Consider the following 12,916-nt stretch of genomic DNA (forward strand, 5'->3'; position numbering starts at 1 on the left):
TTTTAGAAATGGGTGGGATAGGCCGGGCACAGTGGCTCACACCTGTATTCTTAACACTTTGGGAGGCTGAGGCAGGCAGATCAGCTGAGGTCGAGAGTTTGAGACCAGACTGACCAATATGGAGAAACCCTTGTCTCTACTGAAAATACAAAATTAGCCGAGCATGGTGGTGCATGCCTGTAATCCCAGCTACTCAGGAGGCTGAGGCAGGAGAATCACTTGAACCCGCAAGGCAGAGGTTGCAGTGAGCCAAGATCACGCTATTGCACTCCAGCCTGGGCAACGAGAGCGAAATTCCATCTCAAAAAAAAAAAAAAAAAAGAAATGGGTGGGATAAAGCTTTTCATTTCTTTAGTTGTTTAGAGTGTCAACCAGAAATGAAGTTTCATGGGAGGCCCTATAAACATTTCCAGGTCCAGAATGGAAGACATATGTATACTTTTAAATCATAAAATACTTTAAATTTTTTCATGCATCTATTTTGTCATTTTCATCATACTTATATCTGAGGTCATTAGATGGAAGATTCCTTGACATTCTTTACGTTAGCTTATGTTACATATCAAGATATTCGAAAAATTAGTGGCCTTAAAGACCAAACTGTTATAGTTGTGAAAGCCCCTCCAGAAACAAGACTTGAAGTGCCTGACTCAATAGAGGTAAGGAGACAGCATCTTTGTTCATCTGCAAAGATCTTTTCGGAATGCCTGAAACTGATGACCCATTGACTCATAGTTAAAGTCCCCCTACCCCAAGAACTTGATAAAGGTTCTTTCCAATTTATTTTATTTAATCGTACATTTAAAAACATTTTAACAGTTTGATATTCATTGAGTATTCAGACAATCTAACTTTGACCTAGTGGGATGTTCAGTGCAAAGTGGAATATGATGCCCTGTCCCTCTGGTACTTTCTCTATTTCATCATTCGTCATCAGGTGGTTTTGATCAACTTGAACCACTTTGAAACGTTTATATTGATTATCCTGTGTATGGTTCCCACCACGAACAGATATATAAATGTTTTAAAGTCTTTCTCTAACTTATAACATTTTAAGAGATCAAACTGGGCTTTGGGTTAGTTGACAGACCAGAATATTGTAAGAAAGTAGGGGGCATATTTTTATGATTTTCAGATATACTTGGATAATAGAGGCCTAGACTACAACTATAACATAAAGAGGTATAGTAAAAAGAAAATGCATAGGAGATAAAAAGAGAATGAAAGTTACATGCTTCCATCTAGGGTAGACTTCTTGCCTTAAAAGATAATACTAGCTCTTTGACCTAGATGAAAAAGATTTTTAAATGTTAGTGTGCTGCATTCTCTTCATAGATGCAGTTCCTAGCACTTAAGAATACATCACTTGGATATTACAGTTCAACATGAAGAAGTCCTACCATAAGGAACAATAACATGGAAATACTGGATTTGGAACATTTAAAAGACCTTTTAATAATTTCCAGAAAAAGAATATATCCAAAGAACAAAATTCACCTCACCCATTGTGCCATTTTCAGACTGACTCCCTGCTCTCCTAAACTCCCCCCGCAAAAAGATTTCTTTCTCTAGAGCAGGACTCAGCAAACTTTTTAATTAAAGTGCCAGGTAGATTGTAAATATTTTTTGCTTTGTGAGCCTTACAGTCTGCGCACTATTCAGCTGTGCACCTCTGCCGTTGTAATATGAAAACAGCCGGAGGCAATAATAAACAATGGGAATGGGTGTGACTCTCTTCCAATAAAACTTTATTTACAAACCCACTTGGTGAATTTGATTTGGCCCTTAGGCTGTGGTTTGCTGACCCCTGCGCTAGAGGATGACAGTCTTTGATAGAGTTGGACTAGCAGAGAAGAAGCAAGTGAACAATGAACATTGTTCTTACTTTCCATTTTTAGATGAAAATTACTATGGCTTTTATTTCTAAAAGAACTTCTGATTCAAACTTCTCCCACTTCTGTTCTAGAGCCTACAAATACATTTGGCAAGTACCCAAGGGCCCATTGAGGTTTACTTATGTCCAGAAGAGACTGAAACACACAGTCCAATGAAAACAAGCAACCAAGACCACAATGGGAATATCCCTAAACCCACTTCCAAAGGTAAGAATTCCACTTTTGTATTTTGGAAACTATGTTAAAAATGAAGGCGACTGGAACTATCTGTGTTGGAACCACAAGCCTAGTCAAGAAACAAAAACTCGTATTGTTATTAGGTAACATGTTTTAAAAGACATTCTGACTGGTTTACAGAATAAAATAATGATTGGGGAAAATGGCTCCTTCACCCACTTAGGGAGTGGCTTCAGGCATTTGCTGTTGGCAGAGAACGTTTCCTTGCAGCATTTTTGAAAACCAGCTAAAGTGAGGGGCAAAGCTGTGAACTGTCTTGGTGGATTATCAGAGACACTTGACCACACACCTTTGAGTGACACTGCACAGCTCATCAGAGAGGGAAACGAAAAAGGCTTGAAGAGGCCAAGCGCGGTGGCTCACGTCTGTAATCTCAGCACTTTAAGAGGCCGAGGTGGTTGGATCACAAGGTCAGGAATTAAAGACCAGCCTGACCAAGATGGTGAAACCCCGTCTCTACTAAAAATACAAAAATCAGCCAGGCGTGGTAGTGGGCGCCTGTAATCCCAGCCACTTGGGAGGCTGAGGCAGGGAATTGCTTAAAATCAGGTGGCGGAGGTTGCAGTGACCCGAGATGGCACCACTGCACTCCAGCCTGGGTGACAGAGCGAGACACCATCTTTAAAACAAGAACAAAAAATGTTTGAAGAGAAAAGCCTTTGTTGAAGAATTTTTGTCTTATTTTTCCCCCTAGTGAGATGGGGAAAGGATACGGGAGGAAAACATTAGGAAAGTGAGTCTAAGTTCTCCTTCTCACTCTGCAAAGAGCAAAGGAAGCTCTTTGCAGTGTATATATTTTTCCATTTCCTAGCTTGGGAATATATATGCGATTTTTTTCCTTATTGTCTCCCTATATAGCAGCAAGAATAAGGTTGATTTAAGTGACTAAGTCTGATTTAATACTAAGCAAAAGTACAGCACCTGAAATGGCAAAACAAAAGGCCGTCTTTTTTCACCACAGAAATCCAAAGTGGATATGTCTTATTATATGTACTTTTAGAGATGTTTTTTCATAAGCTGGTTGTTCAGAAAAGACTGAGTTAAAATCAGTGAATTCTGCATGTAGTCCCCGCTACAGGGAGGCTGAGGCGGCAGGATCGCTTGAGCCCAGGAATTCAAGGCTAGAGTGAGCTCTGCATGCCTGTGAATAGCCACTGCACACCAGCATAGACAATGTGGCAAGACGCCTTCTCTTAAAAAAAAAAAAAATTTTTTTTTCAGTTGGTGAGTGTCTACTGGGAAGCCAGCTTTTCAGTATGTATATGTTTTGTTTTGATTTTCTTAAAACAGTGACTAGATAGCAGAGAGACATTTTTGAACTTGTTAGCCTCTGATTGTTGAAGCTGTTTGCATTCTTGTTTATTGACAGTAGTTATTTGAAAGATGATTGAGTAGACTAGGGCCAAAGAAAGATGGCCTGGCATGGTGGCTCAGCACTTTGGAAGGCTGAGGAAGGCAGATCACTTGAGCCCAGGAGTTCGAGACCAGACTGGGCAACATGGCGAAACCCTGTCTCTACAAAGAAATACAAAGATTATCCAGGCGTGGTGGCTCACACCTGTAATCTCAGCACTTGGGAGGCCTAGATGGGCAGATCACCTGAGATCAGGAGTTTGATACCAGCCTGGCCAACATGGTGAAACTGCCTCTCTACTAAAAATACAAAAATTAGCTGGGTATGCTCGCTGGTGCCTCTAATCCCAGCTACTCAGAAGGCTGAGGCAAGAGAATCGCTTGAACCTGGGAGGCAGATACTGCAGTGAGCTGAGACTGTGCCATTGCACTCTAGCCGGGGCAAAAAGAATGAAACTCCGTCTCAAAAAAAAAAAAAAAAAAAAAAAAAAAGATGAACCAGGCATGGTAGCTCACACCTGTGGTCCCAGCTACTTGGGAGGCTGAGGTGGGAGGGTCCCTTGAGCCCAGGAGTTCAAGACTACAGTGAGTCATGATCACACCACTGCACTCCAGCCAACAGAACAAGACCCTGTCTCAAAAATAACAGGTGGGGTGCTGACAAGGAATTTTTTTGTACCTGTTAGCATAAAAGGTGATCTGCATCACAAAGTCATCTCATCGTTGTTATTAGCAGAAAGTACATGCATTTTTCTGACAGCGACATATACATTCTTCCAGAAAAATTCATTTGATTTTTCTAACTTATTTTTTGTTTCCACCAATGTTTTCCTTTCAGACTTGGCTTCAACCAACTCAGGACATAGCGATTGCTCAATTTCTATGGGAAACCTTTCTCCTCTGGCCTCCCCATCCAACCTCTTACAGCAGACTGAGGACCAAATTCCTTCCAGCCTAGAAGGGCCGTTTGTGAACTTACTGCCTCCCCTGCTGCAAGAGGACTATCTCCTGAGCCTCGGGGAGGAGGAAGGCATCAGCGATCTCTTTGAAGCTTATGATTTGGAAAAGCTCCCACTGGTGGAAGACTTCATGTGTAGCTGATTACACTTCGTGTGAACTCTCCTTACAAACCGGTATTTTTTTATCATGGAACCAGAACATCTGTCATGCAGTGTTGTCCCTTCCTACCTTCTTCCTCCAAGAGAGTATCATGAAGTAAACTACAAACTTCAGAAGAAAGCTGACATTTTAGTGAATTTTTTTTTTTAAATTAAAACAAAGTGTCTAAACGCACAGTTGCAGGCTCCCTTGGGAGAGCCTTGCTTTGCTCCAGGCTCCAAGATCTCCTGGCTAAGTCAGCAAATGAGAAAATGTGCAATCAGGTGTCTCTCACCCTGACTTTTCCTTCCTCCTTCCTTCCCAGATTGGCTTGCTGTGCCTGACGGATGGGCTGTAGAATGGGGTCTGGCCACCTGGCCCACTGGGAAACAGCACTCTTCCTTAATAGCATTTCAAGCCGTGCCTTCTCTGCAGAATGCATGTCTTTGGGGTCTGCTAATATGGAATGGAACTGCAGCAAATGCAAACTTGAAGTCATGCAAAAGTATGAAATGGATTTCTTCAGCTCTTCTTAGGAATATTTAAATTACTGTCGTAATTCAGTGTAAGCTATGGACTGTGTGTCCCAGTAGGAGGTCAAGAAAACCTCCACAGCCTTCTGGATGGAGAACCTGTTTTCAAATGTCCTTGTTGCAGATACAGAAGACTAGTAGAGTTCTGCCACTCTGAGCTGTTGTGGATTTTCCTGTCTCCATGAACCACTCCTGTCCCCCTGTCCCCAGTGTATTTGTGTTTCCAGTTGATTTGTAGCAATTGCCTACTTAGTTCTTTGTGGATTGTTTTAGACTTCTTGTTCTTTTAGCTGCCATTTAAGCATGCCTGTGGCACCCATCACCCTTTCAATTTAATTGTTTACTCTGAAGCGGTTTTTGCAAATTCACATAACATAAGCAGAGGGAGGGAACCTCTACTGATCAGAGCATCTAAACCTGTGTGATCTAAGGTTTACCAGCCTCTGCAAGGAGCATTGTCCCATCATGCTTCCGTTCCCAGGAGGGGGAGCTTGGAGCGAGTCAGTCCTGGGGCTTGCTGCCATGGGTGTCCATTGGAAAGAAGAACCAGGTCAGATGACGTGTCAACCCCAAGGAGCAGCAGTCATGGGTCCCTCCATCCTTGGGTTTCCCGGGCCCCTGTGACCGGGGAAAGGGCTCTCTTACACCGCACTCAGGGAGACCACTTCTCAGGATGGGGTCAGATGGAGAGACCTCTAGGGAGAAAGACATCCCCGTTGTGTGAGTGGCATTTCCTTAAGCTGGCAGGAACAGGGAGCTCCCACTGTGTCGGGGGCTGGAATAGTTCTGGCCAGACCCCGTTCCCCTTCCTCTCTGAAGGAATAAGTTGGACCAAGGGAAGTCGGGAACGTAGAAAATGAAGCAAAAGAATGCCAGGGCATCTTCCGCTTTAGTCTTCAGGAATGGTGTCCTAAGTTGGAGGCTTTGTGTCAGCTGCAAATCCTACCAGTCACGTCCAAGAATGGCTTTCCCTCGGGCAGGTGGCAGTCGCCATCTCCCCCTGGGAATATGGTGTAGTATCTCTGGTCCGTTCCTTGGATGCCGAGGACTGCGGGAATGAGGGAGTCAGATCAAGAACAAACCTCAAAATGAACAGTTAGATTGAAATGCTATGTGCCTGACCCAGTGGGAGGCACATAGTAGGCACTCAACTCATATGTTTAATTGAATTGAAAATATCCCTTAGGGGAAAAAAAAAAAACACAAACAAAAAACCACAAGAGCCCCAGCCAGTTTACTCCAGGTAGATTTCCACAATATGCAAAGTGGTGGTGGGGTCAAGACAGATGACACCAGCACTTTAAACTCTGTGTGTGGGTATGCGTGGGTGTATGTTTGGGAAGAAAAACAAAGGTGCAGACGATCTTCCTTTTTTCTTCTTCAGCCTCCATCCCTGGCCTCCTCCCCTCACACACACTGGACTTGGTACCGAATGTCGGTGTGGTCCGAGATGAAGCGTTGGGGTGGGGGAGGGAGAGGGAGCTTTGTGTTAAGTGCCTACTGGAAATGCACTGTGGGGTTTTTTCCTGTATGGGAAACCATTTATGCCAAGCTTTTCCCCATTTCCCATATTTATCTCATCTGGTTAGCTGCCTCTGCTTCCAGCTTTGTGTAATTCTCTTTGCCAGCTGCACAAAGCTGATTTTTTCCAAAGTCTAAAGACTGAGCTCACCTGGCTAGATTGTTGTGTGTTTTGTTGAAATTTTTCATAATGTCATGCCGTATTTATTGTTTTAAAAATGAAAGGAATACTAATAAGTCTTGAAAGTTCCTTCATGCATAGATTTTTTTTTCCAGTTACTGGGCTTAACTGGTGTACATTAATTAGATGTCCATACTGTATTCTGTTTTCATTAAGTCATTTTCTTTTTGACTTAGTATCCGGCACACAATGTGGGTTAGTACTACAGCATTTGTGTTACTTTAAGTACTAAGTATGCAGGTTTCCTGGTACCATTGAGTTGCTGCTATTAAAAGCTCACACACGAAATGGCTAAAAGTTACAAGTGTGCGAATTATGACTGTGTGAGCCTTAGAAAATAAAATGTATAAAAGGCAACACATGAGCTGTCAAACAGTGTTAGGTATGTGTTTATATGTACAGAGTTGTGCATAGCAATTGTTTTATTTAAGTTGGTTGTAGTCTACTCACATGTTCATTATTTAGCAGTTTTGTACAGAAATAGCAATTAATTTGTAAACACTGCCAGAATACTTTCGAGCTGGTTTGTAATTTTTTTAAGAGTGTTGTTTTGTTTTTGTTTTCTCGTTCTTTGTTGTGGTTCTTGTTTTCATTTTTGTTGTACGTGTAGATCTGTAAATAAAATTGCAGTATTTAAAGCTTAAGCTTTCAGGAAAAAGAAAATAGGAATTCAGTGTGTGCATGACAACTCGTGTGTATGAGAAGGAGGGATCTGAAGGAAGACGGCTTGCAGAGTAAGTCGGGTGTCAGTTGTCAGGGTGTGGGAATTTCTTTTCCTACGGGGTACGTGATTTTGTAAAAAGGAAGTATTTCTCCCAAAACTGGGAGTAGGCAAACTACTAATCAGTTTAGCTTTGTGTTGTATGCTAGTTTAAAAAAAGAAAATGTGTAATATAATGTAAAAAACAACAAAAAAAAGCTTTTATGATGGATTTTGTAAATAGATTTGTTACAGGGTGACCTGTTCTCTAGCTGTGATCTTACCACTTCAAATGGGTGTAATTTGAATAAATTTTGTATGGTAAAGGATCAATAAAATGATTTTTTTTAAGAGTTCAGGCTTGTGGATGGATTTTCTTTAATATTATCTTATGCTCCTATATTAATTGAAATTTTTATTTTTTTTTTGAGGCAGAGTCGATCACTTTTGTCCAGGCTGGAGTGCAGTGGCGCAATCTCGGCTCACTGCAAACTCCGCCTCCCAGGTTCAAGTGATTCACCTGCCTCAGCCTCCCAAGTAGCTGGGATTACACTGGGATTACAGACACCCTTTGGTAGAGATGCCACCACAACCGGCTAATTTTTGTATTTTCATTAGACACGGAGTTTCACCATGTTGGCCAGGCTGGTCTCAAACCCCTGATCTCAGGTGATCCAACTGCCTCAGCCTCCCAAAGTGCTGGCATGAACCAGCATGCCCAGCCTATTAATTGAAATTTTTAAAGCATTCTTTAACAAATGCAAAAATTAGCCGGGCCTCATGGTGTGCAACTGTAATCCCAGCTAATCAGAAGGCTGAGGCAGGAGAATTGCTTGGACCTAGGAATTGGAGGTTGCAGTGAGCCAAGATCATGCCACTGCAATCCAGCCTGGGGGACAGAGTGAGACTCCATCTCAAATCAATAAATAAATAGGGGACGGATCCAAGATGGCAGATTAGGAGCAGCTCAGGATTGCAGCTCTCAGCGAAAGCGAAGAGGGTGAGTGGACGCCGCATTTCCAGATGGATTTTTATTGCCCACAGACCAGGAGATTCGCAGGCAGAGGCGCCCCATGGGTCGCCAGTGTGGCACATAAACTAGTAAACCTGGAGGAAGTGGATAAATTCCTGGACGCTTGCATCCTCCCAAGCCTAAACCAGGAAGAAGCCAAAACCCTGAATAGACCAATAACAAGGTCTGAAGTCGAGGCAGCTATTAAGAACCTACCAACCAAAAAAAGCTCAGGTCCAGATGGGTTCACAGCCTAATTCTACCAGACATACAAAGAGGAGCTGGTACCATTCCTTAGGAAACTATTCCAAACAATGCATAAAGAGGGAATCCTTCCCAAATCATTTTATGAGACCAACATCATCCTGATATTAAAACCTGGCAGACACTCAGCAAGAAAAGAAAACTTCAGGCCGATATCCATTATGAACATAGACACAAAAATCTTTAATAAAACACTGGCAAGCTGATTGCAACAGCACATAAAAAAGCTTATCCACCATGATCAAGTAGGCTTCATCCCGGGGATTCAAGGCTGGTTCAACATACGCAAGTCTATAAACGTAATTCACCACATAAACAGAACCAAAGACAAAAACCACACGATTATCTCAATTGATGCAGAGAAGACCTTTGACAAAATTCAACAGCCCTTTATGCTAAAAACCCTCAATAAACTAGGTATTGATGGAATGTATCTTAAAATAATGAAAGCTATTTACAACAAACCAACAGCCAATATCATACTGAATGGGCAAAAACTGGAAGCATTCCCTTTGAAATCTGGCACTAGACAAGGATGCCCTCTCTCACAACTCCTATTCAATATAGTACTGGAAGTTCTAGCCAGAGCAATCATCAGACAAGAAAAAGAAATAAATGGTATTCAAATAGGAAAGGAGGAAGTCAAATTGTCTCTTTTTGCAGATGACATGATTGTATATCTAGAAGACCGCATCGTCTCAGCCCCAAATCTCCTGAAACTGATAAGCAACTTCAGCAAAGTCTCAGGATACAAAATCAATGTGCAAAAATCATAAGCATTCCTATACACCAATGACAGACTTAAAGAGAGCCAAATCAAGAACCACATGCCATTCACAATTGCTACAAACAGAATAAAATACCTGGGAATATAACTAACAAGGAACGTAAAGGACCTCTTCAAGGAGAACTACAAACCAATGCTCAACGAAATAAGAGGACACAGACAGATGGAGAAACATTCCATGTTCATGGTTAGGAAGAATCAATATCATGAAAATGGCCATACTGCCCAAAGTAATTTACAGATTCAACGCTATCCCCATCAAGCTACCAATGACCTTCTTCACAGAACTGGAAAAAACCACCTTAAACTTCATATGGAACCAAAAGAGAGCCCGCATAGCCAAGTCAATTCTAAGCAAAAAAAAAAAAAAAACAAAGCAGGAGGCATCACACTACCACACTTCAAACTCTACTACAAGGCTACAGTAATCAAAACAGCATGGTACTGGAACCAAAACAGAGATATAGACCAATGAAACAGAACAGAGGCCTCGGAGGCAACACCACACATCTACAACCATCCGATCTTTGACAAACCTGACAAAGACAAGCAATGGGGAAATGAGTCCCTGTTTAATAAATGGTGTTGGGAAAACTGGCTAGCCATGTGCAGAAAGCAGAAACTGGACCCCTTCCTGACACCTTACACTAAAATTAACTCCAGATGGATTAAAGACTTAAACATAAGACCTAACACCATAAAAACCCTAGAAGAAAACCTAAGCAAAACCATTCAGGACATAGGCGTAGGCAAGGACTTCATGACCAAAACACCAAAAGCATTGGCAACAAAAGCCAAAATAGACAAATGGGACCTAATCAAACTCCGCAGCTTCTGTACAGCAAAAGAAACATTCATTAGAGTGAATCGGTAACCAACAGAATGAAAATTTTTGCAATCTACCCATCTGACAAAGGGCTGATATCCAGAATCTACAAAGAACTAAAACAGATTTACAAGAAAAAAAACAAACAAGCCCATTCAAAAGTGGGCAAAGGACATGAACAGACACTTTACAAAAGAAGACATACATGAGGCCAACAAACATATGAAAAAATGCTCATCATCACTGATCATTAGAGAAATGAAAATAAAACTACATTGAGATACCATCTCACACCAGTTAGAATGGCGATCATTAAAAAATCTGGAGGGAACAGATGCTGGAGAGGATGTGGAGAAATAGGAACACTTTTACACTGTTGATGGGAGTGTAAATTAGTTCAACCATTGTGGAAGACAGTGTGGCGATTCCTCAAGGACCTAGAAATAGAAATTCCATTTGACCCAGCAATCCCATTACTGGGTATATATCCAAAGGATTATAAATCGTTCTACTATAAGGACACATGCACACGAATGTTCATTGCAGCATCGTTTACAATAGCAAAGACCTGGAACCAACCCAAACACCCATCAATGATAGACTGGACAGGGAAAATGTGGCACAAACACACCATGGGATACCACGCAGCCATCAAAAACAATGAGTTTGTGTCCTTTGTAGGGACATGGATGAACCTGGAAACCATCATTCTCAGCAAACTGACACAAGAACAGAAAATCAAACACTGCATGTTCTCACTCATAGGGGGGTGTTGAACAATGAGAACACATGGACACAGGAAGGGGCCATCACACACTGGGGTCTGTCGGGGGGAAATAGGGGAGGGACAGTGGCGGGTGGGGAGTTGGGGAGGGATAGCATGGGGAGAAATGCCAGATAGAGGTGATGGAGAGGAAAGCAGCACATCACACTGCCACGTGTGTACCTATGCAACAATCTTGCATGTTCTTCACATGTACCCCAAAACCTAAAATGCAATAAAAAATAAATAAATAGCAAAAATAAAAAATGTAGACAAGCTTTATGCCGTGGCAGTATTGCAGCCAATGAGGTTTATCTGAGGCATGATTATTGCTAATTGAAAAATGTAGACAAGATGAATTTGCATCAACCATGTAATGCTCCATTCTTTAAAAAGTTGATATAGGCTGGGCGCGGTGGCTCACGCCTATAATCCCAGCACTTTGGGAGGCCGAAGCGGGTGGATTACGAGGTCAAGAGATCAAGACCATCCTGGTCAACATGGTGAAACCCCGTCTCTAATAAAAATACAAAAAAAAATTAGCTGGATATGGTGGCGTGTGCCTGTAGTCCCAGCTACTCGGGAGGCTGAGGCAGGAGAATTGCTTGAACCCAGGAGGCAGAGGTTGCGATGAGCCGAGATCGTGCCATTGCACTCCAGACTGGGTAATAAGAGCAAAACTCCGACTCAAAAAAAAAAAAAGTTGATATAGGCTGGGCATGTAGCTGATTCCTGTAATTCCAGCACTGTGGGAGGCCAAGGCGGGTGGATCACCTGAGGTCAGGAGTTCAAAACCAGCCTGGCCAACGTGGTGAAATCCCATCGCTACTAAAAATACAAAAAAATAACCAGGCGTGGTGACAGTTGCCTGTAATGCCAGCAACTTTGGAGGCTGAGGCAGGAGAATTGCTTGAACCTGGGAGGCAGAGGTTGCAGTGAGCTGAGATCATGCCATTTCACTCCAGCCTGGGCTATAGAACGGGTCTCCATAAAAAAAAAAATAAATTTTTTAAAAGTTGATATAGGACTAGGATATATGAATATTTTATAATTTAGAACTTTACCCAAAGTACTGTTTTAGAAATGGGTTTCACTCTGGGGAAAATTTACAAATCAGTTTCAGTAGGGAGATCTCATGGAAGGGAGGAAGGGAGTGGAGAGATGGAGGAAGAGAAGGAGGGAGGAAAGGAGGGAAGAAGAAATCAGTATCAGTCCGAGTAATACTGAGAGATAGAATATAAGACTAACACAGAAAAGTGAATTGTATTCAGTGATTCAGTGGCCATTAAGGGAAACAGGTTCAGTCACTCTTTGAATGAATATAAGGTGATTACTGGATGCCAACAGCTGTTCTAGGCACTGGAGTCCAAATTTCAAAAGGCCTAGGTCCTGTCAGGAAAAGGAAGTTTGCAGTCTAGCTTTAGGGGAGAAACAAGTTTTAGCTAGGGGAAGCAAACCGGAAGGCCAGACCTCGAATGAGCTATTTTTTCTGACTGAAGCCATTTTTGGAAGAATTGGAAGAACAGATGGTTAGAGGCAGGAATGGAAATGGAAGGCAGATGTAGCCTTGCCACTGGAAAGCTCCGCGAAGCCACAGAGGTGATCTAGGGTGGTTTGGAGCAATTCCCAGCCCAAGCCTGTGCATCTAAAGGCAAGAGTGCTTGGAGATGACTCTCAAGTAGGCATGACTCAAAAGAAACCAGTGGATTCCCTTTCCAGGATCAAGGAGCATCCCCAATCTAGATC

The 12,916-nt window shown here is 42.2% G+C and overlaps 1 protein-coding gene and 1 pseudogene across 3 annotated transcripts in view; both read left to right on the forward strand.

Moving 5' to 3' along the window:
* The window catches only part of E2F3 (E2F transcription factor 3), a 95,998-nt gene extending 88,124 nt beyond the window's left edge, over positions 1-7,874 (forward strand). For all 3 annotated transcript variants that reach the window (XM_012476584.2, XM_012476582.2, XM_012476583.2), the window contains exons 5-7: positions 545-659; positions 1,967-2,102; positions 4,324-7,874. In XM_012476584.2, the coding sequence (XP_012332007.1) occupies positions 545-659; positions 1,967-2,102; positions 4,324-4,586 (514 nt within the window). In that variant the 3' untranslated portion in view covers positions 4,587-7,874. The remainder of the gene's footprint in view (positions 1-544; positions 660-1,966; positions 2,103-4,323) is intronic.
* A 3,571-nt stretch (positions 7,875-11,445) lies between these two features.
* LOC135269311 (U4 spliceosomal RNA) lies at positions 11,446-11,577 on the forward strand (annotated as a pseudogene).
* Positions 11,578-12,916: the final 1,339 nt, after the last annotated feature.

Source organism: Aotus nancymaae, unplaced genomic scaffold (genome assembly GCF_030222135.1).
Source record: "Aotus nancymaae isolate 86718 unplaced genomic scaffold, 86718_ANA_hifiasm-v0.15.2.pri h1tg000051l, whole genome shotgun sequence".
NCBI classification, from domain to species: Eukaryota; Metazoa; Chordata; class Mammalia; order Primates; family Aotidae; genus Aotus; species Aotus nancymaae.